This window comes from Heliconius melpomene, chromosome 8, assembly GCF_056956725.1.
Source record: "Heliconius melpomene rosina isolate 202511_hmr_F chromosome 8, ASM5695672v1, whole genome shotgun sequence".
Taxonomy (NCBI): Eukaryota; Metazoa; Arthropoda; class Insecta; order Lepidoptera; family Nymphalidae; genus Heliconius; species Heliconius melpomene.
The window spans coordinates 7,356,330-7,371,839 of NC_140396.1; the positions used below are offsets into that span (position 1 = coordinate 7,356,330).

At 34.8% G+C, this 15,510-nt stretch overlaps 1 protein-coding gene across 1 annotated transcript in view; it reads left to right on the forward strand.

The window, feature by feature from the left end:
* The window catches only part of LOC146536945 (uncharacterized), a 183,654-nt gene that overhangs the window by 154,393 nt on the left and 13,751 nt on the right, over positions 1 to 15,510 (forward strand). The window contains exons 7-16 of the mRNA XM_085189647.1: positions 4,710 to 4,787; positions 4,882 to 4,958; positions 5,335 to 5,399; positions 6,438 to 6,615; positions 10,334 to 10,470; positions 10,888 to 11,092; positions 11,905 to 12,069; positions 13,259 to 13,452; positions 13,855 to 13,951; positions 14,682 to 14,930. Of these exons, the coding sequence (XP_085045773.1) occupies positions 4,710 to 4,787; positions 4,882 to 4,958; positions 5,335 to 5,399; positions 6,438 to 6,615; positions 10,334 to 10,470; positions 10,888 to 11,092; positions 11,905 to 12,069; positions 13,259 to 13,452; positions 13,855 to 13,951; positions 14,682 to 14,930 (1,445 nt within the window). The remainder of the gene's footprint in view (positions 1 to 4,709; positions 4,788 to 4,881; positions 4,959 to 5,334; positions 5,400 to 6,437; positions 6,616 to 10,333; positions 10,471 to 10,887; positions 11,093 to 11,904; positions 12,070 to 13,258; positions 13,453 to 13,854; positions 13,952 to 14,681; positions 14,931 to 15,510) is intronic.

Below are 15,510 nucleotides of genomic sequence, written 5' to 3' on the forward strand. Positions count from 1 at the left end.
TCAATTTCCAAAAAGAATACGGTATATTAAACAATTATATATTTTCTATAATTACAACAAAAACTTTCAAGAATATAATACGTATAGTTTATTCCGAACGGACAGATATATTGTACCGAAGTCTAATATCCTCCTCCAATTCCGCCTTCGGTGGAGATTTCCAATATCTCAGATATACTCCTCGAATACCAGTCGACCGTCCATTAGACGTCATATCTTATACAAGTTCTCCAAATTCTCCATATTGTGATAATAAATATATATAAAACGAATTGACAATACTTATGACCAGGCCAGTCGTGACGCAAGTGCACAAAGTGTGACCTAACTGTGGTCTACAGGTTGTGGATTCGCTTCCCACTTAGGAAAAAAAAATATTAAATATTTTCATTTAGTTCGTTTTGGTGAAAAAATATGTAATTTCTTTTAACATATAAGAATTCAAAATTAAATCGTGGTAGGTGGACAATAAAAAATATTGGGTCATAAAGGGAAATGCCTACAATAAACACTCTCCTGGCATCTGGACCACATGGCCCTTTAATGGGGCACTTGGCTATTGTAGATTTATTTTGTATGGCAACGTGTCACCTATTCCTTAGAAAATATGAGCCACACCTTCTAAATACATTAGAGTCAGTATTTAATAGAATTTAATAGACGACATTTATTAATATTATTGAATTAACGTTTCTATATACCTACTAGCCTTCGTCCCGTATGGAAATAACTAAGACTTCTCAACACTATGGAAAGTTTTCATCTTTTCCGTTTTTTCTACATTAATCAGCTTCACGTTGTCAAAGCAAGGTACACACAAAGCAAGGTAGGCAGAGGGAACCTTGTGCTTGTGCCGCTGCGCCACGACTATACTATACGCATAATCCATACGCATCCATATGATGGTTATGTATCAAATTTTGCAGTGAATCTAGAGAAAATAAATTTACAATTTCACGCTTTTTCCCGTATAGTAGGGTAGGTAGGTAGTTCCCCACGTCCAAATTTTAACCAAACATATAACACATACTAAAATATTCATTTTTTTATTATTTACATAAAAATGTCAAAGATTAAATAATTTTCTATAAATTCCTATAACTTTCATATAAAGTTATCGTGTCTTTAAAAAAATATTTATTGCAGGACGGGTGTACTCATAATGGATTTCCAGTTAGTTGGCTTCGAGTAATCATGTTTCGTTTATTGAAAATATCTTTTAGGAATTCCTTTTAATATCACGAATCATTCGAATTACGATAAAATGTTTCAATTGAAGATAAAATTACTGCTCAAATTATTTTCAGCTTTTCATATATTTCTCTATGTGAAATAATATTTGTTTGAAGTTTAATTGTTTATTTAATGCGTTTATTTATTGTAAAAAAATAGCTGTTATATTAATTATTTGAATATGTATAAATGTGTTAAAATGCGGCGTTAAGTACCGCAACTCAACACGCCATATTTCAAAAGTGGAGAAAATAATGTCTCAATCTTAACTTGTCTACGTACCCGCTTTTGTAAGAGAAGCATGCAGCAATTGTTACGTCAAAAATTACCATATTTTTTATTATGGAAGTATTTTCTTCTATATTATCAAACAAAAGCTAACTTAGTTTGTTTGTAATCAATTATAGGGATCGGTTTATCAATTCATTGGAACCCATTTCTCTGATTACTCCGCTCTGGGATTTAATTGAATTCCTAAACTTTTATGAAAAAGGTCAACGAAGCTGTTATTTCGACGAAAATCAAATATAATTAAAGGATGGTCCATTTGCTCTTCAAATTAATTAGATTTTGAAAAAACTGTCACCTCTTTTGTAGAAATGGTTAGCTACACACACATTCAAAATTCTGTCCCACATTGACCAAAGTATGGGGATACTTTTAAAGTGTAAAAAATAATTAGAGTATTTTAATATTTCCTTTAATGTTATTGCTGCAGTAACAAAATAAAAAGATTTTACGAAATTGTTTTAAAATGTAAACAAAGAGGGCTTTGGGCAGCGGAAATTCATATAGGTAAATAGTAATAAGGGTAGGTATAAGACGTTTAATGTAAAAATCAAGAGGAACAGCTTCTAATTTAGCTTCTCATTCGTTAAAATTTATACATTTTCTTAAAATAATTTGAAATATTAAATTATCCAATGAAATTGTGGCACACTTGGAGGAGTTGATTACTTTTATTTCCTCTGATAACAAGACTTATCATGTTCTATCTTGAAAAGTAACGAAGAAAGTGGGGAATAGAGTGAAAAAAAAACTAACCAAATCCCATACTTTCTGCAAAGTCAGGTCACTGTAACAGCTTAAACACCTACTGTACAGAAGAAGATAAAGTCTTCATCAGCTAAGAATTAAAGCCGTGTCGGTTCAACGTGCGCTGGGAACAAAGAAAAATACAACATTCGGCGCTGGCTTACCTCATGATTGTAGTGTTATTTGTTAGTGCAAAGTTTCATTTACTGAGACAAGCTGACTTCTAATTTATATGGTAGCCTTATAAGAAATTTAAATCTTCTTTACACTTTCTGTTGGCTAAGCAGAGATAAGAGGAAATTATAAATAGAAAAAGATCACTTTGTTTTTCGCTTTCGAACTAAAAATATTGAGTTCATAACTAGATTAAGGAAACGAAAATTTATTGTTTAATTTAATTTATTATTAAGTATATTAAAATTCGACAGTCAAGCACATCCCACCTGCGCCTAACGACGTCATTATACTAGAGACTCATTATAAATATTTACATAACTGAAACCCTTATTTATATTAGGCGGTTCACGTTTTTTCCCGCATAACAGGGTAAGCACATGTAAGGTAGTGTTAAGACACAACATTCTCCATTTTCTGTAAAATAGACGAATATCAACGTCCAACCCTATCAGATTGCACTGAGTAAGAATCGATCCTATAATCAACGCAATTGGCGCACCCTGGAAGTAGCTAGGTCCGGTAACGCAGGGCCTAGGCTGACTGATCCTGTCCCCACAATGAATTGGAATGTTCAAAAAGCCAGTAACTGCCCTTCTCAGGGCCAAACAAGTGACCACGCCGATTGTGACGACTCTAACCTTGCAACAGCTGCCACAGTCGAAGTGGCTAAATACTGGCAAAATATGATATGAATTCTCCAATCATTGACACGAAGAAGAAGAAGATCAACGCAATTACAATCAAGCCTCATCCCACTGCGCCACAAAGACCTGTTATTTGTATTAATATGCTAAATTTCAAAATCTAAGTGGTAAAACCATTTACATTTAAAATATTTCGATTTAAAATTATTTTTATAACTTCACTAAAAACAAAACAACGGTCGTTGCCAAACAAAAAAGTGGCCAGACCCTATTCAATTTGAACATGGTGATTGCAAAAGTTTCCTCGTAATCACCCTGGAAGCCATTCGCAGCGCATTCCAATATAATTAAGCTTATTCTGTTAGACAAGTTGTTTCTAAACAAAATCCTTTTATATAAAAATACAAGTTTCGCTATGTGAATAGAAGTTTAATTATTATATTTATTTTTATTTTTATCACGCATATAGCAGAATGCAGGGGAAACTAGTTTTCAGACACTGCGTTCTCCAAATATCAAGATATTGAGGGTTAAAGTTTGAAGAACTCAAATCTCAATATTTTAGGCAGAGGGGATCAGGGACCTTAGTGTTAAGGCACTCTGTTCGCATTAAAACAAAGCATTGCGTTTTGAATTTATTAAATCAAAGCCGTGCTTTACCTGGTAATTACATCATAAACATTTCTTTTCCTCGTGTCGAAATCGAACCTATAACCTGTCTCGTTTAAATCGCACGCTTATGCCCCAGCGCACCACTGGTTTTTAAACTATTATATTTGAAAAAAATGAAATAAAAAATAGAAAAATGGCATCGCCTAAACAAGCAGATAGTCAAATTTCAAGTGAACAGTCCAATAACCACGTTTCGGCCATAGATCCTCACTCTAATGGGCTAGTGAGATAACATCCTCATTTTCCTACCCATTTCCTCACTTTGAGCCTCTCGGTAATACTCATTTGCTGTCAGCTAATGAACGTTTGGGTATAATGATGGCGGTAAACATCAGCTTAGCATTTTTTTGGGTGGATCTAAGAAAATAAGGACCTTTTGGTTTGATATAGGTTTTTCATTAATCCTTGTAGAGACAGCGTAATATTGTAGAAATGTTGTTCTGCTGTTCAAGAATAGATACTTTTGATGAATATCTTTTTTTCAGCTTCACGCTGTTTCCCGCATATAGCAGAGTACAGTGTTACTAGTGTCAAGACACTCCGTTCCCAACTTTCCGCCGAATTCCGAAGGCATTGCTCGCTCCCAGGGCGACGAAATGATAATATCAAATATAATTCATTTCCACGAGTGGGAATTGAAACGTAGTGTCTTAAAAATAAGTTAATCTTCCTAAGGTGGTGCGTAACCTTGCTGTGAAGCTGATTTTTTTAAATTTCTACGCTCTGGTACCTAGACAAAAGCGCAAAAAGAGTTCCGCTACTCAAAACTTAATGGTTCGAAAAATTCGACGGAAAGTGAGTGTTTTAACACTAGGTTTCCTCTGCTTACCTTACCATATGCAGCATATATGATGAAACTGAATAAAAATGCTTATTTTAATTTTCATCTTATTTTATATTAAAATCTTATTTTAAAAGACTACAATGATTTTAATATTCATTCCCCAGAATGCGGCATCGAGGAGTGCTCAGAAGGCTGTAAAGAGGGGACCACGTGCGACTGCAATCCAAAGGACACCGATGTTTGTAAGTTAATTAAAAATTAAAAACCGTATGCATTTTTCCATATTTTAAGCTTTCATTTGAATTATCATATATTCTATACTAATATTATTTCCAGCCTCCGCCCGCTTCGACACAGGACTACAAATAATGGACCCTGGCAGCAGTAACACATCCCAAGAGATTATTAAGCAGGTGTCTACTATTATTTTTTTTTATTAAATTGACATACTTAGGTTATATACCGACGTACTCTTTTTATATATCGACGGCCACTGTTTAATAGGTATTGGCTGTAAAGAACAATGGTTGATGAAATTCAATTAAGTATTTAGAATTTAAAAATATTTTTGAGGCCAGTCGTGGTACAGGAGCACAAGCGTGTGTCTGTAAACGCGACTGGTTGTGCGTTCGATTCCGACTAGAGTAAACTAAATATTTCATATTTTTCTTTCCTTGCTCTGATAATGTTCTGCAAACTCAATTCTTTTTCTTTCTCAATTTCTGCTATGTGTGGGATGAAACGTGAAGCTAAAAAGTAGTAATACTATTATGTTCCCCTTTTTTTCAGATCACAAACTATTTAAGAGCATCAAATATAACGCTACATGACGATATTCAATTGTTAAACATAAGGTAAGTCAAGTAAGTTAAATTTGCTTTAAACGATTGTACAATTTTTTTTGTAATTATCTATCTGTATATTGAGATCGTCATAGCGCAGGGACAAAGGGTCTGACTGTAAGCGCGACGGTTGTGGCTTCGATTCCCAATCAGTGTAATGAATGTCTCCAGAATTTGGCGAAAAGTGGGGAAGGGAAATGTTGTCTTAACACTGGATTCCCAGGTTCCCTCTACCTACGCTGCTTAATACGGGATATAGCGTGAAGCTAGAAAAAAATTACAGAAAACTGATAACAATTTAATCGTAAAATATAGAAATATACGTATAAAAATCATGAACGATTATGAAAGTTACTCAAAAATAATTACGCCATTATCTTTGAATGTTAATCGATTTTTACATTATCGCTACCATTAAAGCTTTAAGAACAAGAAAAAGCTTCGTTTCATAAATATTTAATGAAATTTATGGAAGAATAAAAAAGAAAATAAAGTTTCATTTTCAACTGAGAATGCTGGTAGAATTTTAATTATTAAAGTGACAATTGTTTTTTTGTTAACATTTGTTTTTCTTTTCTGTAGCTTTATCCTACTATCTTACTAATATTATAAATCTGAAAAAATTGTTAGAATGGATGTTTTCTTCCATTTTCACGTAAAAACTATTTAACGGATTTAGATTGAACATTACAGGCAATCTAGTGTTAGGATATTCCATATCCCATTTTCTGCCGAATTCTGCAAGCATTGCGTGGCAGAACTAATTGCCGTGCTTTGCATCGACACTAGAGCAAAGAAATTAAAATATTAAATATTTCATTTCCTCGAGTAGGAATCGAACCCACAACCTGTCACGTTTAAAGTCACACGCTCAAAAACATAAGGTACAAATTTTGTAAAGATTTTGTATAATATAACAAGATAAAGCCTTGACCTAATTGTAATTGAACGCAACAACCTATGTATACTTACAGCAATTCATATAAAAAAACAAATACTATGGGAATTACACACAGTATGAAATTAGATATGAGCTCATCTCTCCCCCAGTTCCCCTGAAGCGTCGGGCGCGCGCTCGGTGTGGCTGCGCGTGTGGGGCGCGCGCAAGGAGGCGGGCGTGCTGCGCGCGGCTCTGGCTCGTCTGGCGGCGACCAGGACGCGCGAGGACCGGCTGCGAGTGTTGCCCGCCACGTTGCGGCTGGAGATGCAGCCGGCGTTGAGCTTGCATGTGAGTTAGCTTTACTTAATGCCAGGCAAAGTGCGGCGTTGAGTTCCGAATTTCAACTTCTGCTTAAGTTGTTTCCCGTACAAAGCAGGGTAGGCAGAGAGAACCTGGGACCCTAGTTTTATTACATTCCGCTCACCGTTACGACACTTCCGTTCCTCACTTTCCGTCAAATTGTTAAGGAGTTACGTGTTGAATGAACTCGACGCCGGGCTATTGTCTCGTTACCAGAACGCGAAAATGAAAATATTAAATATTTCATTCCTCCGACTGGGAATTTACCCACGACCGTCGTACATCTATATATATAAAATGGAAAGGTCACTCACTCATCACGAAATCTCAGAAACTACATGTGCTAGGAATCTCAAATTTTGCATAGGAGTTATTTATAGGACGTAGGTGCTCGCTAAGACGGGAATTTGCAATATTCGATTACTAAGGGGTTGTTTTTGGGGTTGAAAGTTTGTATGAAACTTCGTTACTACAAATGCTAGGAGTCTCAAATTTTGCATAGACGTCACTAGGACGTAGTCATGGAGACAGAAATTAATAATAACGTAGTTCACGCGGGTGAAACCGCGAGCGGGCCGCTAGTTATAATATAAAATGTTAACGACATCTAAAGAAAAAATACACAAAGTTTAATAAAATCTATAGTTATCTACACATAGTTTCTTAAATATTATGCGAAAACAAAATGTTTTTAGAAATAAACTGATCTAAAATATACTCACAAACAAACTGATGTTGCGAACTAGAAAGGTCTGTCAAAATCAGTTTCACAACTTCAAAGATTAGATTCAACCAAAACGAAAAACAAACACGTTTTACAGTTGTAACGACGTACAAGCAAATGCGTTACAAAGGCAGAAAATTCTCTTTTTTTAACTACAATTAACAATTTAAAAAATATTTTGGGCTAGAAATATTTAGCCTTACGCTTTATTCCCCATATGGCAGGAGAGATGAAACTTAGTGTTGGATTTCGGAGAAAAATGAGGAATAAAAATGTCTTAATAGGAACTGAGTATCTTATTAGCTTCCCAGGTTCCCTCTGCCTACCCTGCTTCGTTATACAGTGTGAAGCTAAAAACAAACATAGTATGCACTTAAAAGAACAATGAAAACTTTTATATTCATTCCATTCTTTACATTAACTTTAAACTAAACGCTTAAATATACCTCCTTAATATTCCACGACTTCGCGCAACTTCATACAAAATTCGATAAGCTCAAAAGAAATACCCGCTAGTTTCTCCACGAAACGTTATTCTCCGTATAAAGTTACAGTACGAAGAATAAATAAAAAGTTACAAAGTTAAATTCAGTATTTATCGCCGCATATACACCGCGAGCACCTGCTCCCGCAATGCACTTTAATATAGTATGTGCTGGGTTTGTTTTCTTGTATTTTTGTAAGAATACTGGCTGTACCAACACCTTTAGAGTTCTTTTAAAATTGCTACCTAACTTACTATAAAAGCGTATATTAATAAATATAAATAATAGTAACTACAAAACATTTTTTAAGTAAAGCGGAGAAAACAGAGTGTTAAAATCACGTGTTTCAGATAAGTTATCGTCGACCTCTTCATATATACTTTGAAGAGTCCCCATACATATTGAGAGGAACTCTCTCGAATGTCAATCACGTCCTCTTTTTCTGCCTACTCTTACATTATATGTTTTTATGTAGTTCATTTATAGCATATCTTTTCAATGCAATTTTACGTAATTTTACCATTTCTTTTTTTAGCTTAATGCTATATCCCGAAGTAGCAGGGTAGGCATAGGGATTCTATCCTAGTGTTAAGACCGCTTTCAGTTTTCCACCGAATTCTGGAGACATTGCGTGTTGAGTGGCGGAATTTAACGCTGCACTGCTCCACACCAGAACGAAGAAATGAAAATATTGAATATTTCATTTCCTGGAGTAAGAGTCGAATCTGCAACCCGTCGCTTTTATAGTCACACGCTTGTGTCTCTGCGCCACGACTGACCTCTATTTAGATCTCTTACTACACAAATATTTTTAATGAAACCATTGTAACCAAATGTTGTAGTTTTAAAGTAATGCATGAGCAACAGACAAAAAGACAAATTAAAGCTTTGTTTTATCTATATGAAAGTCTTCACGGTACGATTTTATTAAAAAAACATTGTAAGCAAACCAAAATGGGGTCTATTACGAATAATACATTTTTTTATACATCATGAATACATTATAAAAATTTGTATAAGAACAAAATATTATAAAAATTCCAAAAAAAAAAAGAAAAGCTTAATCGAGGCCTACATTTTCGGGTATTCCCCGAGTACAGTTAGCAAATTAAAAAAATATGTATATATTTTTTAAAGCGCAACTCTCACCATCTCGTCCCATTGTGAGCTGCAAGCGTAGCGCTGCCAGGAACCACATTGTGCCCTATTCATGTTTTGTCTCTGTTTTGATGTAGTTCTACAATGAAAAACCCTTTTGTTTCATAATTAATCACTGCTTAATTCAACGCTGCGTTCACTCATGTCATTAATTAAGATCTACTTTTTTTTGTTATTGTTTGTTTTGTACGTTATGGAAATGTTTATTTAATATCTTTTTATAGTAAATAGGGATCTATTTATAGTAGGAGAGCATGAAGAGGTTGATGATGAGGACGAGGCGAAAGAGGTAAGTAGAGACCGTAGCGTTTGGCGCTCCGTTCTGTCTGACTACCCCGTTTGGGATAAAGCGTGAAGCTATGTATTTATGTATTTATAGTACATATATTTTTATAATAAACGTCTGAAATGTAAGTATCTAAGGGAAAATATAATTTAATCATTAAAATTCATAAGTATTTTATGTTCAACTAAACTCACAACGATTTTTTTTTATTTTATAGACATATTCTTAATTTGAAGAATATGTCTAATGTCTATACAGTAATGTCATAGAGTACATACACACATACATACACAGTACGTATCTTAGTGCCTCATGAGGGGAAGTCATTCTTTTTGTCACAGTGTCACATGTCATCAGTTTGACTATTTTAAACTCACTCAAATTATTTTGTTTATTTCTTGGTCAAGCTATATTAGCTAAGCTGTAAGAGTGAATGTAAGAGCAGTTGTTAGAATTTGAACTTACTATGCCAGAGAACAGACAGAATGTAACTTATTAACATTACAAAAGGAAATTAGGGTCGTTTCACACCAAGTTTTTTTTACTGTGGCAACAACGCCCGTCGAACGCCATTAGAACGTTTAACAAACGCAGGGCCATCGATACCTTTTGACGTTTGCAAATTTGAAATGCATGTTATGTAACAAGAAGTACACATAATAATTAAAATGTTCTTCTCTTAAGCTATCAAATGAAATCTTAAATATCCACCGTAGCTCGTTAAAACTCTTAACTCTGGCCGTCTGCCAGTTGTACTAAACGCGATAACGTGAGCTAGTGAGTTATTATTTCTTTACAGAAAGAAAGAAAGAAAGAATAACATAATTTAATTATCAACACACCTATCCAATTCCGCGACGCGACTCGACGTCTCCTAATCTCAATTTCCGCGACGTCACTTACCCAAAGAATCCAACTGACAGCAATAAGAAACTCGTAAAAATATGGGCGTGCATTGCTAGGATTGGGACATAAAAATTTCATTAGGCAATAAAAATGTTTCTCTACCTTGAAACATTTCGTGGGGGATGTAAATTTTACCTTTCATTGCAGGCGTTGATCGTGAACCAGCGGCCGGAAGTATGGGAGGGGTCAGAGTTCATACTGAGTTGTATGGCGTACGGGTCCTCGGGGATAACTTTCACGTGGTACAAGGACGGGGTCAAAGTGAACTTCAACGGTACTACTCGGTGAGTGTTAATTAAAATCTTTTTTCGAAGATTTTCTTTCAATATTGTCCATTAAATTAAATTTAAAAAGCGTTGGAAGCAAAGAAAATTATAAGTCTAATTACAGATTTTTATTAGCCTTTTTATACACACTTGTTTTACTTTACAATTTATCATTTTTGGCTTTACGCTGTATCCCGCACATAACAAGGTAGGCAGAAGGAACGTAGAGAGACGTACGTGGAAACGTAGTGTTAAGACACTCCGTTCTCACTAAGACACTTCCATTCTTAATGAGAACGCCACCCGCCACCGAATTCTTGAAGCATCTCAACTGAAAATATTAAATAAGTATTTGATTTCCTCGAGTGCGAATTGAACCCACAACCTACCGCGTTTACAGCTAAAATATAACGTCAAAAAACCTCTCTTCCCTAGAGACATTTGGACAAGAACAGTAGCAGAAGATGCCTTAGGAAGGCGTATGTCAGTGCTCGGTATATCGGGGGCTAAGAAACCTGACAGTGGTCGGTGGTCGTGCTCAGCTGACGACTCCGGCAGACGGCGGTGTAGCGCTTTACGGTTGACGATACTGCGACCACCGGATATCCGGCTTGTGCCGTCTACGCTGACTGTTAATAAGGTAATTATGAATTTATTTTTTAATTTACAAAAGGGGATTAAGTCCGATTAAATATTAGCCATTTTTAATTTATTAATCTATGTTCAACTAAAGCCTCTTTGAGTCCTGTCGTGGCATTGAGTCACAAACATGCGACTGTAAACACGATAGGTTGTGGTTGCTTTGGTAACGAGTCAAAGCACGGCGTTGATTTCCGCCACTCAACACAAAACGCCTTCAGAATTCTACGAAAAGTGAAGGGAAGTGTCTTATTGGGAACGGAATGTCTTAATACAAGGTTCCCAGACTCTGCCTACTTAGGTTCACAAACACTGCCTTGCTATGTGTGGGACACAGCGTGGAGATAAAAAAAATGTTCAACTAAGTGCAACATTTTCGATTCAATATGATGTTAAATTAAAGACTGTAAACAACAAGAATTCTCTATCTGAAAAATTGTCTTTCAAAAATAGAAAATATTAGCATATAAATTGAGTAAAGCAAAACTTATAACCTGACAATTTAAAACAAGAATAAACTGACGTGTCTAACAGATTCTAGAAACGACTGAAACAATTATAAGTATTCGATTTGCTTGAGAACGAGACATTGCATGTTGAGTAGCGAAACTCAATATTTCGCTTTATCCTATTTCGCTTTACTAGAGCTGTAAAATTAACTTAATAAATATCCTTTATTACTAAACTTCTAGAGAGGCCTATGTCCAGCAGTGGACGAGGACAGGCTGATGATGATGATGATGATGATGACTAAACTTCTTAATCAAACCCGTAGCTGCCAAAATTTTATTATATTTATATTATATTTAACAGGGCGACAACGTAAGCATAACTTGCCTGGCGGGCGCCGGTCGCGTGCACGGAGCGCTGGGATTCAGTTGGGCGAGAGAAAGATCACTGCTGCCGCTAGCACCGGGAAGAGAGGTCTGGGAAGACCTGTACCCTGCTGGAAGTGTACTGAAGTTGTATAATGTTCAGGTTTGTATGTCATATCTGTTTAGTTCTAAGCCTTTGCGTTGAATAATTTTGAAGTCACATTGAAATAAATTATCTATACTTATATTATAAATTCGAAAGTAACTCTGTCTGTCTATGACTCAATCAAGGCCAAACTACTGAGCCGATTGTGATAAAATTTCATATAGCCATACTCGAGGGGATTATACTCTCGGGATGAACATAGGCTACTTTTTTTTCATATTTGTAATATACTCGATGTATATAATTAAAATACTTTTCTATTTCATATGCAATTTACTATCTCACATGTTAATTACGAAAGTTACTAAGCAACAAGGAATTTTGTTGTTTTAAAAAAAAGGTCGCCCAAATTGGGCTTTCCGAACGTTGACATGATGTGCATTTCGTTTAAATAACACAATGCAAAAAATCTTTTCTTTTATTCGTAATCCTTCATTAAAATCTTAAGCTTATATAGTTCAGTATTTAAAGAAAAGATCTAGATAACATAATAAAATGTAAGACCTAACCAAGATAAAGTTTTAATGAATCTCCATCTATTGTAGCACACCGCTAATTACCCGCCGTGCCTACAGCGAATGACAAGAGCATTGTTTCTTGTAAGTCATTGTTGTTTACGAAACTAACGAATGTTTCTTTATATTTTGTTAAAAAAACTGTGCAAATAAAACTTTCTTTTAATATTTTTAACGAAATTTTTTACGCTGTATATTGAATTATTAAGAGATCCATAATGGAGTATTTATGAAATTAAAGAAAAAATTGAACTGTCTGCATTTTTAATTCTTCGATATTGAAAAATTGCTTTTACGGATAATCGAAATGGTTCTGAAATAAAATTAATAAGATATGACTTTACAAAATAATTGAAGCTATTTAAAAATTCGATCCTCATGACTTGGTGGGACAGCGTATGAATGTAAATGTGATGGGTGTGGCTTCGATCCTCATTCTGGGGATATTTTAATTTTTTCGCTCTGTCCGACGAATCTCGGCAATGAGGTCCGTCACTCAACACACAATTTTTGAAAACTTGGACGGAAAGTGTAGAAAAAAATGTATTAACACCAAGTGTATCTTCTTATTTGCTATATGGGAAAAACCGTAAAACATTTTTCTAAAGGATAAAATATTTTCGTAGTTACATACTTGTTTCTTCGTTATCTCATTTGATAAATATTTTTAGAAATCCGGTGAGTTTCGATGTCAAGTGTCGTCAGTGGCCGGTACTAATGCTAAAGGAGTGACGATGTGGGCGTTGGGTGTTAAAGATGAAGCCTGTGAAACGGAAGCTTCCCACGGCTTGAGGTGGCCTAAAACTGCTCCTGGAGCCCATGCGTCTGCTGCTTGCCCGCTTGGACATAGTGGCGAGTCTACGAGGTGAGCAACAACAGGCTACAATTCTATTTTTTTTATATTTTTCTTTCCTAAGTATGGAAAAACATTTTAAAAACGTTTAAAAACAATCCTTTCTCCTGAACCTTTTAAAAAATATTCTTATTAACTTTTCACAATTTCTGACATCTGCCACACTTTTATTTTTTATACTTCCAAAAATCGTCTGAAAGTTAAAATTTGCAAGTTTGGAAATTAATTAATTAACGAATTCAAGAATACGAGGAAATCCTTATTAATGACCTCGTCTAAATATTTAAACTGTTAATAAACTTAGCTTTGAAAGTCTGAACTGAATTATTAGTTAGATAACTTGGCCAGTGAATTCAATAACTTTCAAAAGATTAAGTAATTTGCTAGGATCTTATCGATTCACTTCTGATCTAGATTTTGCGAGCCGAAGACAACTCAGCATGGAGTCAAATGGATGTCGCCGGACTTCTCTGGATGCATCGCTGATTCTTTGAAAGATATTTACGAACAGGTAAACAAATGTAATAAAAAAGGTAATATTATTATTAGTTTTCTTTTAAATGAAATTTAAAATGAACAGAGAATCATTTCTATTTATATTTTAATAAAAAACGAGAAAGTCAGATATAAAGTCTTTTGTAGTATAAGATTCAAGCGAGATTGGCTGTAGCGTTTATTTCAAATTCAATTTCATATACACGTGTATTTTCTAGACGACGTGCGCTTTAGAAATCATGAAATTCTTTTATAATTCTCGAGTACAATTTTATATGTTCATTTTAGTAGCAATAAAAATGAGGATGTTATAGCTCAGTCAGTTCACACGTGCGGAAGATGGAGAAAGAAATTAATTAGGGAATTCAGTTGGCAATATGATGATGAAAATACAGCCGACCTGAGACCCTCATCCTTTTACAGAAGTTGGAAATTAATAATCAGAAAATTTCATTAGACATTTCTTGTAGATATACCCATATCTACAAGAAATGTCTAATGAAATTTACTACTTGTTCTTTTGTAAGCCATTTAAATAAGTAGATGCAAAATATAAAACTAAGAGGTACTTTGAAATTTTTGGATAAATATTTCGATGCCACTTTTCAGTTTTGCAAATATTATCTTTTCATATTATTCATGTCCATAGCTAACAAAATTAAGGTACTTGTTCAAGGGCAAAAATTTTCTTTAATGTGAAAAATGATGAAGGGATTTTCGTAAAAAATAATATCTACACCTTTCAGTTCACGCGCATATCCTACGGTTACTCCTGGGAGAATGTATCCAACGTCGCACACCAGTACGGAGCAGTCCTTAGGTTCCTTCCCGCCCATCCCGGTGAAGGCACTCTACCTTTACAACATTCCAGAGAAATGCTGGAATATTTACGTTCTGCAGCTGGAAAGTTCCAGGACAGACAAGAGAGTGTGGCGCATCTATTAATTATATATGACACTTTATTAAAACATCCTGATGCGTTTTTGGATGAGGAGGTAAGTCGTACATTCATATTTTACTTGCTCCAAGTTTTGTTTATGAAAATTATTAATAACTTTAATGATTTTATATTAAATGTAATTTACATATCTTATATATATAAAATCGAAAGGTCACTCACTCATCACGAAATCTCAGAAACTACATGTGCTAGGAATCTCAAATTTTGCATAGGAGTTATTTATAGGACGTGGGTGCTCGCTAAGACGGGAATTTGCAATATTCGACTTCTAAGGGGTTGTTTTTGGGGTCGAAAGTTTGTATGAAACTTCGTTACTACAAATGCTAGGAGTCTCAAATTTTGCATAGACGTCACTAGGACGTAGTCATGGAGACAGCAATTAATAATAACATAACTCACGCGGGTGTAACCGCGAGCGGGCCGCTAGTATTCTATATAACTAACAATCGTACGTAAAAAAATCTAATAAATACGTTTAATTTTGGTATTCTTCTTAATTTATTAATATGTATATATGTTATATTCACAAATCTTTAATTCCTCTTACATATATTTGAATTTAACATCATAAATCTAAGAATCACTGATGCAAATCCCCATCCTCATCATTAATA